Source organism: Polistes fuscatus, unplaced genomic scaffold (assembly GCF_010416935.1).
Source record: "Polistes fuscatus isolate 324 unplaced genomic scaffold, CU_Pfus_HIC Scaffold1, whole genome shotgun sequence".
Lineage (NCBI taxonomy): Eukaryota > Metazoa > Arthropoda > Insecta > Hymenoptera > Vespidae > Polistes > Polistes fuscatus.
In genome coordinates, this window is record NW_025112997.1 from 18,495,953 (window position 1) to 18,513,377 (window position 17,425).

At 30.7% G+C, this 17,425-nt stretch overlaps 1 protein-coding gene across 6 annotated transcripts in view; it reads left to right on the forward strand.

Annotated features, from left to right (window-relative positions):
* Positions 1–17,425, forward strand: part of LOC122515355 (RNA-binding protein Musashi homolog Rbp6) — a 557,776-nt gene that overhangs the window by 530,037 nt on the left and 10,314 nt on the right. Inside the window, exon 12 of one of the 6 annotated variants that reach the window (XM_043632682.1) lies at positions 10,917–10,988. The exons of 3 other annotated variants lie outside the window; for them this stretch is intronic. In XM_043632682.1, coding sequence (XP_043488617.1) covers positions 10,917–10,988 — 72 coding nt within the window. Of the gene's footprint in view, positions 1–4,610; positions 6,275–10,916; positions 11,054–17,425 lie in introns of those variants that run through there. 2 more of the 6 variants (XM_043632698.1, XM_043632715.1) reach the window with 2 other exon arrangements.

Genomic DNA, 17,425 nt, shown 5'->3' on the forward strand with positions numbered 1-17,425 from the left:
TAAACCTATTACAAGTATATAAAATAGTTTTTATTATTTTCTAAATTTTCTTTATTTTATTTATATATTAATTTCTTGTTATTTTATTTTTGATTTTTGATCTCGATATTACAAAAATAATAAAACAAATGTTATCGATTGTATGAACCTTCGTAAGAAAACAATTCGTGAAACGAGAATGATTCGTTAAATTACCCGTATTTATTCGGATGTATATCTTTTTCGTATCACCGATATTCCCCCTTTAACCCCCACCGATATTCAATGTCCAACTGCAAAAGTTTTGTGTTTATACGTTTTGTGTTTATATAAAACACGTTGAAAATTTATTACCTTTCTCGATATGCGATAGAAATTCTCTCCTTGACAAAAGCGAACCTAAAGCATTTGTTTTCGATGTGTCTCTCGTGCTAATAAAAAAGAAAAAAAAGGAACCCTTCGCGCAAACGAAAAAAAGATAAAAAAAAGAGATAAAAAAAAGAGAAAAAAAAGGAAAGAAATAAAAAAGGGAGGTAATAGGAGTGAGAGATAGAGAGAAAAAGTTTGAAATGCAATCGGTATAAAACGTTTTTAGGGAAGAACTAGCCTAACCAATCGAAAGCTTCTATTTTGTTCGAGACAGTCTGATCGTGTCGATATTTATTCGCGTTCTCTTCGCAAATTGAAAAGCCTGTCGGGCAAAACAATCGGCACCGCAAGCGACCGCGGCACGTTCTTGCGTGGGATTCGAGAAATTTTAATCGATCGATTAATTTCTATTATTTTCTCGAACTTTCGACGCGTACGTGCTTTTTTACTTTTATTTTTTTTTTTCGAAACCACTTTATTTCGTATGTGTTTTTTTCTTTTGTTTCTTTTTTTTTTTTAATTGAAAGAATTAGAAATCGTTTCGCGTTAATTTGTTATCATAAAAACGCGTATTAAAAAATTTTTAAATGAGAAACAATTTCGTTTCTTTATTAAAAAGAAAATAGTATTGGAACAATTTTTGGAAAGGGGGATGATTCGGAAGTCACGAAGAGAATTCGATTGGTAAATTGCAATTGTGAAAAGAGAAAGCTCGGTGGTAGGAACTTGTGTTAAAAAAAGAAGAAAAGAAAAGGGGCACCATCGTATTTCATAGTCATTAACGTAACGTGTTACCATGCGCGCTCGTTGCGCCATGTAATAAATTGTCGGTTTCCGTTACCATGAAACGGGTACTGCTGCTGTGTGAAAGAGAAATAGAAAAAGAGAAGGAAGAAGGGAGGAAAGAAAGGGATAGGATACGAAGGGTGCCAAGGGTTATTGTACCTCTTCGTTGCCCTCGAGCTAGTCTCGATTTTTCTTTTTTTTTTTTAACTAACACTCGTGTTCTTCCTCCGTTCATGATATTTTTTTTTTATCTTCTTTCTCTTTATTACTTTTTCACGTTTTGAATTATAACATCCTTTTATTCGTTATTATTTTTATTCCTGAGTATCGATGATATATAAGTTAAATATTCGAAAATTATACAGGTGTGTATTAATCGATGACATGGAACAATAATAATTTCATATGATTATGTTATTAAAAAATAAAAAAATTATTTTCTATTAGATATGACGACAAAAATAATTATATTTTTTGTTCCAAAATTGTATAGGTGTGTATTAATCGATAATAATAATTTCCTATGATTATGTTATTAAAAACTAACAAAATTATTTTCTATTAAATATGACGACAAAAATAATTATATTTTTTGTTCCAAAATTATACAGATGTGTATTAATCCATTAAATGGGACAATAATAATTTCCTATGATTATGTTATTAAAAACTAAACAAATTATTTTCTATTAGATATGACGACAAAAATAATTATATTTTTTGTTCCAAAATTGTATAGGTGTGTATTAATCGATAATAATAATTTTTTATGATTATGTTATTAAAAACTAAAAAAATTATTTTCTATTAAATATGACGACAAAAGTAATTATATTTTTTGTTCCAAAATTATACAGATGTGTATTAATCCATTAAATGGGACAATAATAATTTCTTATGATTATGTTATTAAAAACTAACAAAATTATTTTCTATTAGATATGACGATAAAAATAACGATATTTTTTGTTCCCCCGTTGAGTACGATAATCGTGTGTGCGGTTTTGAAAAAAAAGAAAAAAAAACAACAAAAGATCAGGATGAAATAGTGCGTTGTCATTAAAATTTGCTGTCTCCGCGCACGTTATAATAGTTGTCAGTGAAACGATACGCGTTTGATGATAGATAAATTGTCGGAAAATGCGAGTAAGAGAACGAAATGACATTTTTAACGTGTCTCTGTCTAGGTGGGAAGAAATTCCCTCGCGATATATCTCTGTACATAACCATATTGTACAGTCATTCGATGCGGACTATATATATGTGTGTCTGTGTGTGTGTGTGTGCGCCTAGAATTATGAATTTTACTCTGACGCGTGTGAAAGTTTGAACGCGTTGGCAAAAAGTTTTCTTCCTCGAAGAAAAAAAAAAAAAAAAAAACAAGAAAAATTCTCGTTTAAATCATTAATACGTTAAATAATGAAAATAAATGGCCGCCGAACCGTTCGTTTTCATAATACGGTTAATTTTCATATAAAAGCTCGTAATATGTCCACCACGAATATACATACATACATGCATACATATATACAGAATTTGTGTACTCGCGTGCGTGTATGCGTGCGTGCTCGCGCGCGCAAAAGCACACATTCATTAATTATAAATAACAAAGTAAAGATTATAATACATATATATATATATATGTATACAATAATACGCAGAGGATGTAAATTTACTATTGTTCACATATTTGTTGAAATTGGTATTTCCTATTGATTAAACGATATATAATATATTCACTTTTACAACGGTGGTGATTCATCATCAAATGTTCTGAATATTTGAATAAAAGGGCTACAAGATAACGCGCGGCATCATCATCATCATCATCATCATCATCATGATCATGATCACCATCATCATCCGTTTTACTACCGTTCACGGCATATTACGTTATTAAATGAAATCGTATACGATATTTAATTCCGTTCAGAGACAATTTTGCGGATATTTTCAATAATCGTTAATATTACCGATCACACCCGACACCCTTTTTCAAAATAATAACCCGCTGCTCACTATGCTGCTAGAACTTTTTTTTTGTCCATTCTGTAATCAAAAAAAAGTTTGATCGATCTGAAATATCGAGGAATATAAAAAAAAAAAAAAAAAAAAAAAAGGCAAAGGAAAAACGCACGCTACCGAGCGAAGATTCACGCAATTTTGATGTTAAAAAAAAAAAAAGAAAAATTGATATATACGTTGACCGTACCAACGCGAATAACTCCGTGCATAGTTTCCCCCGAAAATATATTTCACCGTGTTTCGTTTAACACGCGTTTTTCTTTCTTCTTTTTTACTTTTTCTTTTTCTTTGTTTTCTTTCTTTTTTATTTTTTTTTGTATGGAATAGTACAATAATTGTTCACCGAATCGTAAAATATTCTATTGTTATCTTACGCCCCGCTCGTTTTTTTTACGGACCTTCTTCTTCAAATCCTCCATGGAGATCGCGTAGATTTTTATTTTATATCGGACTATGTTTCAATTTACATTTATTCGTGCCGTTTTACTTCGATCTGTTTTTTTTTTACTTTCTTTTCAAAGGCTAACGATTTTTCTTCTTTCTTCGATGTCTATGCTAAAACGTCCATTTAACTAGGGAAAAGGTATATTCTTAAAAAGGGAGACGAGTAAATAAAAATAAAATAAAAGAAAAGATGAAATCTAGATAGATGACAAACTACGAACAAAATTTATCACAAATATTGTACATAATAAAGATATTAATATGAAGAAAAAAAAAAAAAAAAATAAAATAAAAAAGTAATATAAACGAGAAAATGAAAAAAGGGGTGTCCTATAAGCGACCAAATCACCCGTGTAAAATTATTCAAATATATCAATCTCGAACGATTTTTTTCGAATACTTCTTATTTCTTTTCGTGTACTTTTTTTTTTTTTAAATATGCTCAATCTTAAGCTCACTCAACGTTCCGATATATATAAATATTCTCCGTGAAAATGATGAAATTTAGTCAAAATTGGAGCTTGCAGAAATAGTCTAGTGACAACGAGCTCAAATAATATTCTCAATTCATCGCCCCCCGCCACACATCGTGCCACGTGACTTTAACGCAAGCTCTGGATAACTCGAAATTATGTTATCGAAATTTTCTTTGTTTGTCGATACAGTGTTGGGTAAGTGGTAGAATAATAAAACAAAAATATAAAAAAAGAAAAGTATAATAGTGTATAAAAAAGAAGCAGCAATGAAGCAGACAATGCAGTAAATGCAATAAATGCAACAAAGTGTATTATGATCTTCCCCAACGCTGAATGTTGATCAGAATTATCTCCCCCCCCCCAAAAAAATAAAAAAAAAAAAAAAAAAACCAATAAAAAACCCGACCTATTTCTGTTAATTATGTCTTCTCTACGTAAGAAGAAATATTTAACGTTCAATCTAAAAAATGAAAAACGTCCAGTTCTTATACGTGGATCTCTTGATCGGAAGTTATACGAAAATGTTCACAGACGCATGGCTGGCAAACTCAGTGGTCCTTCGTCAAGCAAAGCGTCGACTGCCTCTACCCCCATTCCATTAGGTATTGCAATAACATCAAATAAGTGTAAACAAAAAAAAAAAACGAACGAAAAAAGAAAAAATCGACACACGCGTACACAACAAAAGTAATATAAAACATTAAAACACACATATAAACACGCTCATAAATGCACACGTTTTAACATGCACGTCTCTATGTAATTACACGTACACACACAAACACTATACACACACATATTAAACTGAAGTAAGAATATCTTTGAAAAAAAAAAAAAAAAAAGAGAAAAATTTTGCGTAAAATGAAGCTTTCCAGCGAATATTTCTGAAGGCATCATCTTCATGATGGCTCATCGAAGATATTGAATGGAAGAAATGCAAGATTCAAAAAAAAAAAAAACAAAGGAAAAATTACACAAAATTACACACTGAAAACGTAAAAGAAATCGAGAGAAAGTGGTACGATAAGTAAACGTAGAGAGAAAGAGCAGCGTACGCGTACTTTTTTCGAAATAAAAAAAAAGAAAAAAAAAAGGAAAAAGAGAAAAAAAGCATTACTCAAAATTTGATTCTCGCACTTTCTCTCGCCGCGTTCAGTTCATCTTCCTCTATTTCCCTTTCTCTCTATTTCTATATTTTAAAGATGTATGTATGCACATACAATATTGCCTGCATTACCATTTTGAGAAAAGTGAAAAAGTGAATAATATAAAAAAAAAAGAAAGAAAAAAGAAACAAAAGGAAATGCACGTCCGAATCTAGGATGCCCACTGGCAAGGTTACCACTACGCAGACTCATTTGAATAAAAAAGCTACACGAAAAAAAAAAGGGATTAATCATATTAATTTTCATATGTAAAATAGCGCACCGTCTACTGTTAATTAACAGCTTAGATTTAAACCTTCTCGTACGGCACACCTGGCGCGTATATTTTAAAGTACGAGCTCTACATTATATTTTTTTATTCAAATGTTTCATTAGGGGATAGGAAATTTAGGTTAGCAGGAACCGTTTTGTTTCGTTAAAATAACGTATTGTATTTATTTTTTCATGGATGAGATGATAGATACGCAGTCGTAGTGTATATTTATTCCTTTTTTTTATTATTATTATTATTATTTTGATTAGTAATCGTTCAAATCGATGAGTATCAACAATTTCTATCATATTGGATAAGTTAAATCGCGAAAAAGCCTTGCCAGCAGTCTCGTTACATAAAAAATCTTGTGTCAAGAAAATTCTTAATCTCTTTGTCGCGTTATGCGTGTGTGCGAACGGGGAAGGGAAAGTATAGAAATAAATTTGCTAAAAGCACATGAAATAATATAGATTTGTTAGTAGATTGTGCGTGTGTGTATGTGCGATGGTAGTTGTTTATACGAAGGATAATGCCATTAAAATTGAGGTGCCAGTTTACGCAAAAAGAATTTCACATAGAGAAGATTTAAAAAAAACCTTTAAAACTGATAATTGTATTACACATCCATGATTAATAACGGTCCTTATCTATCATATCCTATTACGAATTATATCCGGATCTTCCTTTGAAACACTTCCCTTCCAACACTTGTTCTTCCCGTCAATCCTGTCGTTAAAAACTAACAAGAAAAAAAGAAAAAGAAAAAAAACCAAAAAGAATTGAAAAAGAAAGAAAATACGAAGAAACCAAATGGCGTTTCTAATTCTATTTTTCTGCGACACACACCGAAAAAAAGAAAAGAAAAACAAAAAAAATGAAAAAGAAAACTTCCCACAATTTTGAATCAAACCCTTTTATCTATTTCTCTCTTTCTCTCGTAGATCGTTGATCTTTGTAGTGGTTGAAATGTAGTCACGTTCTCTATGTAATCTCTATAAGCTAAAACACCTTAATCGAAAACATTTAGTGTAGGTCGTCTAGATATTAAACGATAGAGGAGTTTCTCTGTGTTTGGACCGAAGCATCCTGCCGATGCCTAATTAGTCGGGCCATGAATGCGTTTATAACTGTTTGTCATTAGGATTTCTAACGAATTCTAATTCAATTCGATTTCAATAAGCACACGTAAGTTCAAAATTAATTTACTTTTAATTACCATAAGTATATTTCAACTTATATTGTCTCGAAACAAAAGTGAACGCACACATGTATTCCTATTTGCAAATTAATTAACATTTCGTTTTGTGTTATTCGATTTTTAGTATGAAAATAAACGGGATATATTTCTTTGATTTATCAAAACTACTATCGTATTCTTAATACGTTCTCTATAAATTTGAAACATTCGAATACATCGATGTGGGATGCGAGCACCTCCAAGCTAAACACTTAAGTAGGCGTTCGTGAGGAGATTGGACGGTGGGCCCTGGATAGCTCAATTGGTTAAAGCGCAGTCGCCCGGAAAGCGGAAGATCCGGGGTTCGAGTCCAGTCTGTCCAACGGCCCAATTTTTTTCACGAATCCTACATCGATATATCGATGAAAAACGCAAACGTCGAGTGTGCGAAGATTCGATAAAGAAATTTCGACAATTATTATGAAGAAAAAAAAACAAAAAAGGTATCGTCACGATGTCGATGTCCAAGCACACATTTGTCTTTTAATCCAAAGCAAAATAAAATAATACTAATCATAGAAAATAAGACATTAAGCCAATGGAATTAGGCGAAAGTAAAAATGTAAGAAAGAGAGTATACCAATCCTCGTAGAAAGAGACGAATAATTGTATTGAAACGAACCGCCCAAAGATCATTAGCAACAAAATTGTGCTTTTTCTGACACGTTATATTCCCTCTCTCTCTCTCTCTCTCTCGTGTTTTCTCTTAGCTATTATATTTATATATATATCTATATATACATACGCCTGTCCAATATCCGATATTTCTTTTCCTCTGTTACATCCTGTGATATTATACCGAGTAAAATCAAAGAAGCAAGAAAACATTCACGACTTGTCAAAGTAACTTTGGAAAAAAAAAGAAAAAAAAAAAAAGATAAAGAAATGTACACATTTGTTTTATCTTTATGGATTGAAAAAAGAAAAATAATATTCTTCTTGCTCTGCGTTCGGATCCATTTTTACGAGTCACATTCCTTCCCCAAAATATAAATAAATTCCAACCCTTTCTCCGTCTGTCTGTTTGTCTGTCTCTGTCTGTCCGTCTGTCTCTCTCTCTCTCTCTCTCTATTTTTCCCGTTATAGCAGATCATGTTTACGAAAAAGCTGTGATTCGATTTCTGTTCCGTTTTTTCGAGTTGTCTGTTTTTTGAAGGAACAAAAAAATGAAATGAAATGAAAAGAAATAAAAATGACCGGAACGATTTTCCCGCTCTACGTTAAAATAAGGGAATATCAAGAGAGTTTTGAAATAAAAACTTTTTAAATGGTCACACGTCGAGAGTTACTTATGTAATAAGAAAGGACGACGACGACGACGACGACCGTGTTGTCCGTCCTTTACCCCCTCCATGATGCTAAGATTATTATTATTATCAAATAATAAATAAAATTCATTCGACGGAGCAATCAAATTACAATCGCTTAAATGAATTAATTTTTTCGCTATAGAGAGCGAAGGCCAGCTCGTACAAATGAACAATGAGGAAAGAATGGGAAAAGAAAAATATGAATAATAATAATAAATAAATAAAATAAATAAAATAAATAAAATAAATAAAATAAATAAAAATAATACCGATGAAATATAAACGAAACGAATAAGTTAATAAAACGCTAAGAATTTGTGCATGACAATTTATTATGTCGCTGGGAGAGAGTATGCAGAAATCAAAATAAATAAAAAAACAAAAAAAAAAAATAAGACAAAAAAAAAGGCCGCACATCTGTCCTGAGCTTATACATTTGTTAATAACACTTGATGCTTAAAGAAAAAAAAAAAAAAAAGAAAATGAAAAAAACAAAACAATATTATTGATACTTTTATGCGCAGCTATAGTTCGTTCGCGTTAACGTCACCGTCACACCAACAACTATAGAGACACATATATTGATATAATAATAATATTAATAATAATATTAATAATAATAATACTAATAATAATAATAATAATATTAATAATAATATTAATAATAATAATAAATAGACATGGTGTATATTCACGAAATAATTGCACAACGATTTTTTCTCCAAACAATATGTTTATTACAAATATCGTTTATTTCTAATTTCTTTCTATCTTTCGCAAATAATTTTTTTTTTTTTTTATTTTTTTTCGTTTCTCGATGAAGCTCTTTTATCACCGGTACAGATATTTTTCAATATTTATATATATATTTCGTTGGCATGTGTAAAAAAAAAAGAAATAAAAACAAAAATATAAAATAAACGGCGCGGTTAACGTTATCGAGCTATGGTCTGATTGTTGCTATTCGTAAGATTGTTGTTATATCGCTGTGATCGCGCGTGGGATTGGATGAAATATATTGCCCAGAAAAAAAAAAAAAAAAAAAAAAAAAAACTTTGTACCGATCAAATCTTGTTTTACATTTTTAGTGATTTACGTCGAGGTTTGTTATTCTTCGAGCCATCGAAAAACGCGTATTTAACAAATTCTAAATTTTTTGGACAAGAATACTCGAAGAAAACTTTACATTGGATATATATATGTATGTGTGTATTTACTATAATACCGTCCAGGATGATAACGCAATTATTATGAAATTTGCGAGTATTTTAAAAACATTTCTATATAAATTAATCTTATTATTATTTATACTTATTAATACTTTTCGTGTGATTTATCGAAAAGTGTGTGTCACAATGGTAATCAATTTATTGAAATTAACATATAATAAGTATTTAATCTTTATTAATATTTATCTATATAATCGTAAGCGCGCGTGTTTCAAATTTTACCTACAAACTAAAAAATATATTATACCCCATTCGATTATATTTTCGACGTTACGATATAAATTATGTGAATATAATGTCAATTTGGGTCAGTGATTTAATGCGATTCGTTTATAACGATCGCTTATACAAATTTCTCAGGTTATGATGAACACTCTCTTCGAGTTTTCTTTTACAGAAAGTCTTAATTATTAATGTATCATAATTCGTATATAAATAAATATATATATAATAAATATATATATATATATATATTTCTCATGATACGTAACATGCTATTTAATTACGAATTCGTTGGCGAAAAGAATAACTCTTTGGCATTAATGTTTTTAATTTAACGAATGATCGGTCAAAGTTTGGGTGATTTATCATAAATTAATGATTAACATCGAGGTGATGATAATATGATTAAAAAAAAAAAAAAAAACTACAAGAGAAACCAATGAAAAATCATTTATAAAACTGAGACAAAACAAAAAACGTGCAATCGCGAAAGTTTTGTAAATGTTTTATGGGTACTCGATAACATAATAATATTTAATGTCCATCGAAAAATCACTTTGGGAGCTAAATGAAAGAATAAGTTTATTTACATGTGCGTACATATTAACGACACAATGTAACGATTCGCTGAAGCTCTATTATTATAACGAATAAGAATTATAAATAATGAATGTCTGTAATAAATAAAAAGTACCACGCAAACGAGAGAAAAAAACTACATTAAGAGAAGATTCAAACTTTTATAATTTTCTTGTGCTGGAAGAATTGACAATTGTTATCGATACGAGGATAATTGATTTTGTTGTCCTGAAATTCATTTTCTCTTTCGCATTACAATTAAGAAAAAAAACAAAAGATCAAATTAATATCAAATTCTTCCGGTACAATGTACTGAAATATTTCAGTCGAAACACAGTTATTATGAGCTAGGTGTCACAGCACGATCGGTACGATATTTGACAAAATTCTAACGTTAATTCTCTTACTTAATTGTAAGAATGACAACACACTAAACAAATAAAATAGCACTCACAATTACCAAATATCATTACCTTTCATAGGAATAGGAAACTGTTCTAAATTACAATCGATACGTTGTATTGTATATCACGTAAACGTTAGAAAAAAAAATAATCAGTTTTGTTATCTGATAAAAATCATCAAAAGACGAGTCACTTGAATAGTGGACACCATTTACATATCATACAACACACATTCATTTCGTCGGTGTAATTATTTAAGGGGGGGAGGGACAGTTTTGTGTATTCCATTATTTCCTCATTCGTAGATCCTTAAAGTTAAATTTTGTATTTGTCGTGTTAAATATATATTTAAAAAGTTAATAATCATGTTTGTGAAAGGTGTGGATCAAAATATATATATATTATATAAAAGATTGGTGATATCTCTTGTTGGGTAGGAGCGGTTGTGTACCGCGCGGTGGGGCCAAGGGTGGGCCGAGTATCCGTGAGTCCCAGCGGGGGTTGCACCGGTAAGCTTCAACCCCAAAGTGCCAGGTTGTTCCACCAAGTTCTCGTGTTCTCGCTCGTGTTGACGGTAACCGTAATCCGTAGTACGTAGTACGTACCCACTTTCCATGCATATACACACATACACGCACACACACACGTACAGTCAACAACAACACCAAACGGGTATCCTAAATGCCATAGCATCGGGATTGCCAGTCACCACTTCGTACTCGAAGAACACGCATCCAAGATTCCGATGAAAACCGTTGTTTCGCGACACACGTAGTTGAGAGGTGCATGCAGTTTATTCCCGAGTAAATTGATAGTAAACTTTTGACTCTGATACGTTTCATCTTACATCTTACAAACTTAGTTGTATAATATATTTTATCATTGATATACAATTTCCATTGTTTAATAATATTTAATAATTAATATATTGAAACTTTTTTTTATTATTATTATTATTATTATTATTATTATTATCACTGCAGAATCTCTCATCGATCGGAAGATAATTTTAATTTTACATAAATAATTATACTCGTCACTTTCTGACCCGTAAATTTGGATAAACTTGTTTATTATTATTATTATTTTTTACAAGTATCTACCGTTAACGTGAATTTTTCCGGATAACGCGATATCATTCGTATCGATTCTGTCTTGAATAATGTTTGTCAGAATTAAGGGTAAAATACACTCGACAATATAACACTCACATGTTTATACGAACAAATACCAAACCTTATATCACGTTCCACCTTATATACGTACTTAATTAATTGGATACGAGTCGTTTGCCGTTGTTGCCAATTAGTTCTTTTAAGTACCCATAGTTCGAGCATTGTTGGAAATAGTTTTTTTTATTCAATTTTTCGTATATACCTCTATATTTATATATATATATAATAATAATCATCATCATTATCATCATAATAATAAATATATATATATATGTAATATTCTCTTATGGAATGCTTAGGATATACAGAACGTCGAATGTTAGTTGTGCATCCAATTTGTTCGTTGTTCCTCCTGAACGATTAATCATTACCTTAATGAAAATCAAACGTACGTTAGCGATACTGTCAACTCGCGCGAACAGGGGTTAGGGGGGGAAAAAAAGGGGGAAAAAAGAAAAGAAAAGAAAGAAAAGAAAGAAAAAGAAAAAAAAAAATAAAAGCGTAAAAAAAAAAAAAAGAAAAAAAAAAATACGTATGCAGCTGATGGACTCGGGGAAAAATACGCAAGCCAAGTAATTACACTGAGTAAACGTTAGCCCCGTAAGATCGTTCGTCCTTTGACGAATCGTTTTATCTTTATCGAAGTCGGCTGTTCCACTTGTTTAATGTGATTGGATTTTCAGATGAATATTTTGCCGCAAATATAAAATCTTCTTTATTTTTTTCTATTTTTTTTAATAATACGTCGAGCCTCTAAAAAAAATAATATCGTTAAAATTCGCATTTTTGCTCGGATTTGCTTTTAGAAAAAAAATAATGTTTTTTTATTTCTGTGATACATTATTATAAAAATTCGAAATTATATATCGAATAATTCGGTAAGACCTTTGTGGGTTAACGTTTTCTTTTTTTTTCTTGTTTTTTTTTTTTTCTTTTTGTTTTCGTCGGAAATATGGAACATATCGATTGGAGTGTCATTATCAGACTCTCGTACGTCGCGTAATCAATTAGAAAAGCAAGCGTAATTAATGAAATCACTTGAGAAACGGGGGTAGATCGAACTTATTTTTTTTTTTTTCTTTGCTTCCATGCTGCTGCTACTGCTGCATAATCCCGTTCGTTCGTTCGAAATTACGATAGCGCGCGATACTTGACCGAACGGAGTCTTAATTACGAGGATAATTAATGTTTCAGACAAGGATTACAGTTCATACAGAGAGTAAGTATCGAAGAAGCAATTTAATGGTTTTAAACTTGGAAAATTCTATATTTACTATCTTTATCTATCCATCTATATAATAGATATATATATATGTGTATATATAATAACCCATTGCTCTAGATAACGAAAACAAAAAATATCTTTGATTCGATATAAATAACGAAGCCTATTCGGAAATGCACATATTCATCAAAATATAATAATTGAAAGCGGATACTTTTCTTCGCTTCTTCGATATTCGTTAAAAAATATCCCCCACGTCATTAAACGTGATCGGTGTAATCAAAAATAAGACAATAGACAAACTTTCACGTTTTCTACGAAATATTTTCTTTGGTATCAATATCACCAAAAAAAAAGAAAAGAATTAAACACCAAATTAATAATAGTAATAATAATAATAATAATTAACGTTTCATTAAAAAGAAATTACCTATTTACGTATATAAATATTGTACGTCGCTCTCTTCTTTCTAGTATCTAGAATAGCACACAAGTAACGTAACAAGTGAGATTGATTACTTTGTTAATATGTACGCAAAACCACACGCATATATATATATACACGTACAGACAAAACAGATAACCCGTATCTCGTACTCGTGTTGGTTGACTGCCTAGCTCATAGTAACTAGTTACTTCCAGAATTTCCACTTTTATTATTCGTATGAGTATTTTCAGTCTAATGCTATTAATATTAGTTTTCACTAGAACTTAGCCGAACGTCTTTTATTAGACTATTTTATGAAAAAAAAAAGGAGGAAAACGTAAATGAAAGAAGATTTTTATGCGTTTGTATAATACGTAGCATGGAAAAGAAAAAACAGAAAAAAAATAACAATCGTGTACGATCATTGGAAAGGAAAGGATTTTTTTCCGATCGATGGGAACAAAAATAAGGTACACGTCGGTGTTTGTATTTTTCATTAAACGTGTAGATCCAAAACACACCCCCAACGATTTTTGGATATTCGTAATCGTTGTCAAAGTATAACTCGTTATTTTGATGACCGAGCAATCTGCATGCTCTCGCGTTTTCCTAAAAAGTGCACGTAGTTCTAGTGAAAACTTTAAATCGGTTCAAACGTGAAGAAACATTCCTATTATATTCTTTTCTCTCTCTTTCTCTATCTATCTCTCTCTTATTTTTTCTTATTTATTTGATTTTTACGTAACCCATAGTCTCGTCGTTTCACGATTAATCTTCGCAGAAGATACTTTTTTTCGTATTTAGCACACCTTCTTGTCCAACTTACAACGTGTCTTATTTTTTTTCTCTGTCTCTGTCTCTTTCTTTCTTTCTTTCTTTCCCATCATCAGTAATCGATTTTTTGATTTTCCTTGTATAAAAAAAAATATAATAAATCGACTATGTGCGTATAATTTATTCTCGTAACGCGAATATTTACTTCATTGAACCTAAAAAAAAAAAAGAAAGTTGTTTTCTAATAACGGGCTATGGGTGTCTCTGCTGCCTTTACTTTGTACGTCAGTTCGTTGTACGGAAAGAGATAACAAAACAAAAAAAAAAAGAAAATAAAATAAAATAAAGAGAGAAACGACGAATAAACGAAAATTTCGAGTTGAGTTACGCAAAATAAAATAGGAGTGGGGACACATGCCGAGAACACGGGCTGTTGCCGAGACCGATGACGAAGACTACTACCCCGAAGATGCAGTATCACCTAGGGGCGAGTAATCTACCATCTACCTAAAACCTACTGTCTCTTAGATAACGTCGTCGTAATATAAAGTGGTTTTTTAATGTTATATATTCCATAGTAAAATCCTAGAAAACACAAATTAATCACCACGGAATGATGGGACGACAATTATTGTCGAACGTGTATACGTTTTACGTGTATTTTATTTTATTTTTTTGTATTAAAATCTCGACAAGTGTAAATGGATATTACACATTTGAAGAAGAATAAGAAAATAAATAAAATAAGATAAAATTGTCATCTCTGGATTCTCGACATGTCCGTCATTCCGAAGTGATAATACGTAAGAGCGTAGAGAAATTAGATAACTCGAGCTAAACAAATTTACATAGTTATCCAATTAGAAACAATCAGTAGTAAAAGAAAATCATTTTATCCGACTAACCTTTGTAATTAACGTTCGCAGTAATTAATTTAGATCGCGTTAAGATTGCCAACAATGTATATATATAATTATTTATTTTCTAAAAGATATGTTTTCCGGCATATCGATAGAGATGTGAACATTCGTGTAACATTTAAAATTGTTATTTGATTATTTGTATTCTTTGCAGTAACTATAGTTTGTAGGATGTTGGTTATCTTAACCGATGTGCTTAGGCAATATAGATATAAATTCGAATTAAAATAGAAATACACTTCGAGCGTTTCGCAATAAGTATCTTAGGTATAAAACAACTGTTTCTTGAGTGTCGTCTAAGTTGAATTTAAGTGGTTATAGATAACGTAGTAAATGGGCGTCTTTGAATGACCGATAGCAATAAATCGTTCCTTCAATGTCGCTGATTTCTAGAAAAATAGATCGATTCTTCTATTTAGTGTAGTCAATTAGTGGGTAGATAGTAAAAGAGTGAATCTTATTTTTGTATGTTTTATGTGTGTACTTGCAGATATGATTATTATCTCTATTTATACATATATATATATATACATATACATATACATATATTAATTATATATTTATATGTCCTTAATATATATTACCCGCTGTACCTGCGATTAGTATATCTTTTGAATTTTAGTGTTACTCGTATATAGATATCTCTACACTTCGAAATTTGTTATCATTACGTGCTGCTGGATTTTAACACGAGCCAATATTAGTACGCCATTTTCTAGACTAGCGACATGAAACACGCGTACGTAGTAGTTTAGATTTCTTTTCGATAAGTTTAATAACAATTAATTTAACAATTAATAATTAATATATATATATACAACATATATATATGTATACGAGGAATTAATATGATCATTTAGTGATATACATATATATTTTGATAAATTTACTAATATATCCGTGTTCGTAGTTTAGGTGAGAACAATGATCATTTTCTTGACAAAAAAAAAAGAAGAAATCTCTTTTTCATTCCTTCGTCGATGTCATATATACCGCGATGGTATTTCTTTTAATTGAACAATTTTGTAATTAACCGACTCTTGTGGCGTTTAACGATCGGCCGTTGCTGCTGATTAACAAATCACTCGTCCAACGTGTTGCTTCGTCAAAGCCTATTTTTGCGATATGCTTTCAGTTGGAAGAACCGGGATATCGATTTCCTGGACAATGCATGATGCGAGCAAGGTCAAGGTGTGATCATCGACTTCTTTTATCAAGAAAAACAAAAACAAAAAAAAAGAAAGAAAGAAAAACCTTCGTCGATATATGTTCTCTATTCGAAGCACATTCATTTTTGTATGTGTCGTTCGTCGTCATCCTCCGTGAACTATTTTTATTCTAGTAAAAAACACAAACGCATACGTTACGTTTCGAAAAATCCAAGTAAGCTTTTGGTTTATTGAAAAAAAAAAATGAAAAAAAAGAGACAAAATAAATAAATAATAAAAAAAAAAAAAAATATATAAAAACGGGACATTCAGTTGACGTCACACGCCTATTTCGAAAACTTCATTCGATGGTATATTAAAAAAATTTGTTTTTTCGCGATCGATGATCGAGATCGCGATAAGAATAAACTATCGCGGGTTTTATTTTTCCCTTCACAATTCGTCTACGATATTTTCGCTATTATCACACATACACACACACACAAACATACACACACGCGTATACATACACCCCACAACCCTCGTACTGTCTCGATGGCATCTCTTAAGCTTCCTTTCTGGTTGGATTTCTCGCGGGGTGCAATCCATATCCGGAATCTCGATCGCGTTTACGTCAGCTGGAGATACACTCGAAATAGATGAACTCTTGACCTAGATCCCTATGCGTCCGCTGTTTTCGGTGGATCGAGATGAAGAAGAGGAAGAAAGGAGTAAGGAGAATGAGAAGATGATCTTTGAACGTTATAGATATCCAACTTCTCTTTCTTCTCCTTCCTTTTCTTTATTTTCTTTATTTTCTTTATTTCTATCCTATCTCCAACTTTTCTCTTGATTCATACGATTTAAATTTGTCGCGACGTTAAACACTACTCGAGAACTCAAATTGTTTCAATATTTTTTCCATACTCGTTCAAGTCATTTCCATCATTGTTTTTGTATACATACCATTTTTTTTTCTTCCCCTTACTTTGCGATAAAGTAAAATCACAGATAAATATTTAATATTTTTATAATAATAAAATATAATTATAATTATATAATATAAATATAATTTTTAAATATTTTTTCCATACTTGTTCATTTCAATTCCATCATTTTTTATATACATACCATTTTTTTCTTCCCTTACTTTGCGATAAAGTAAAATCACAGATAAATATTTAATATTTTTATAATAATAAAATATAATATAAATATATTTTTAAATATTTTTCCATACTCGTCATGTTCAATCCATCATTTTTTTTATGACATAC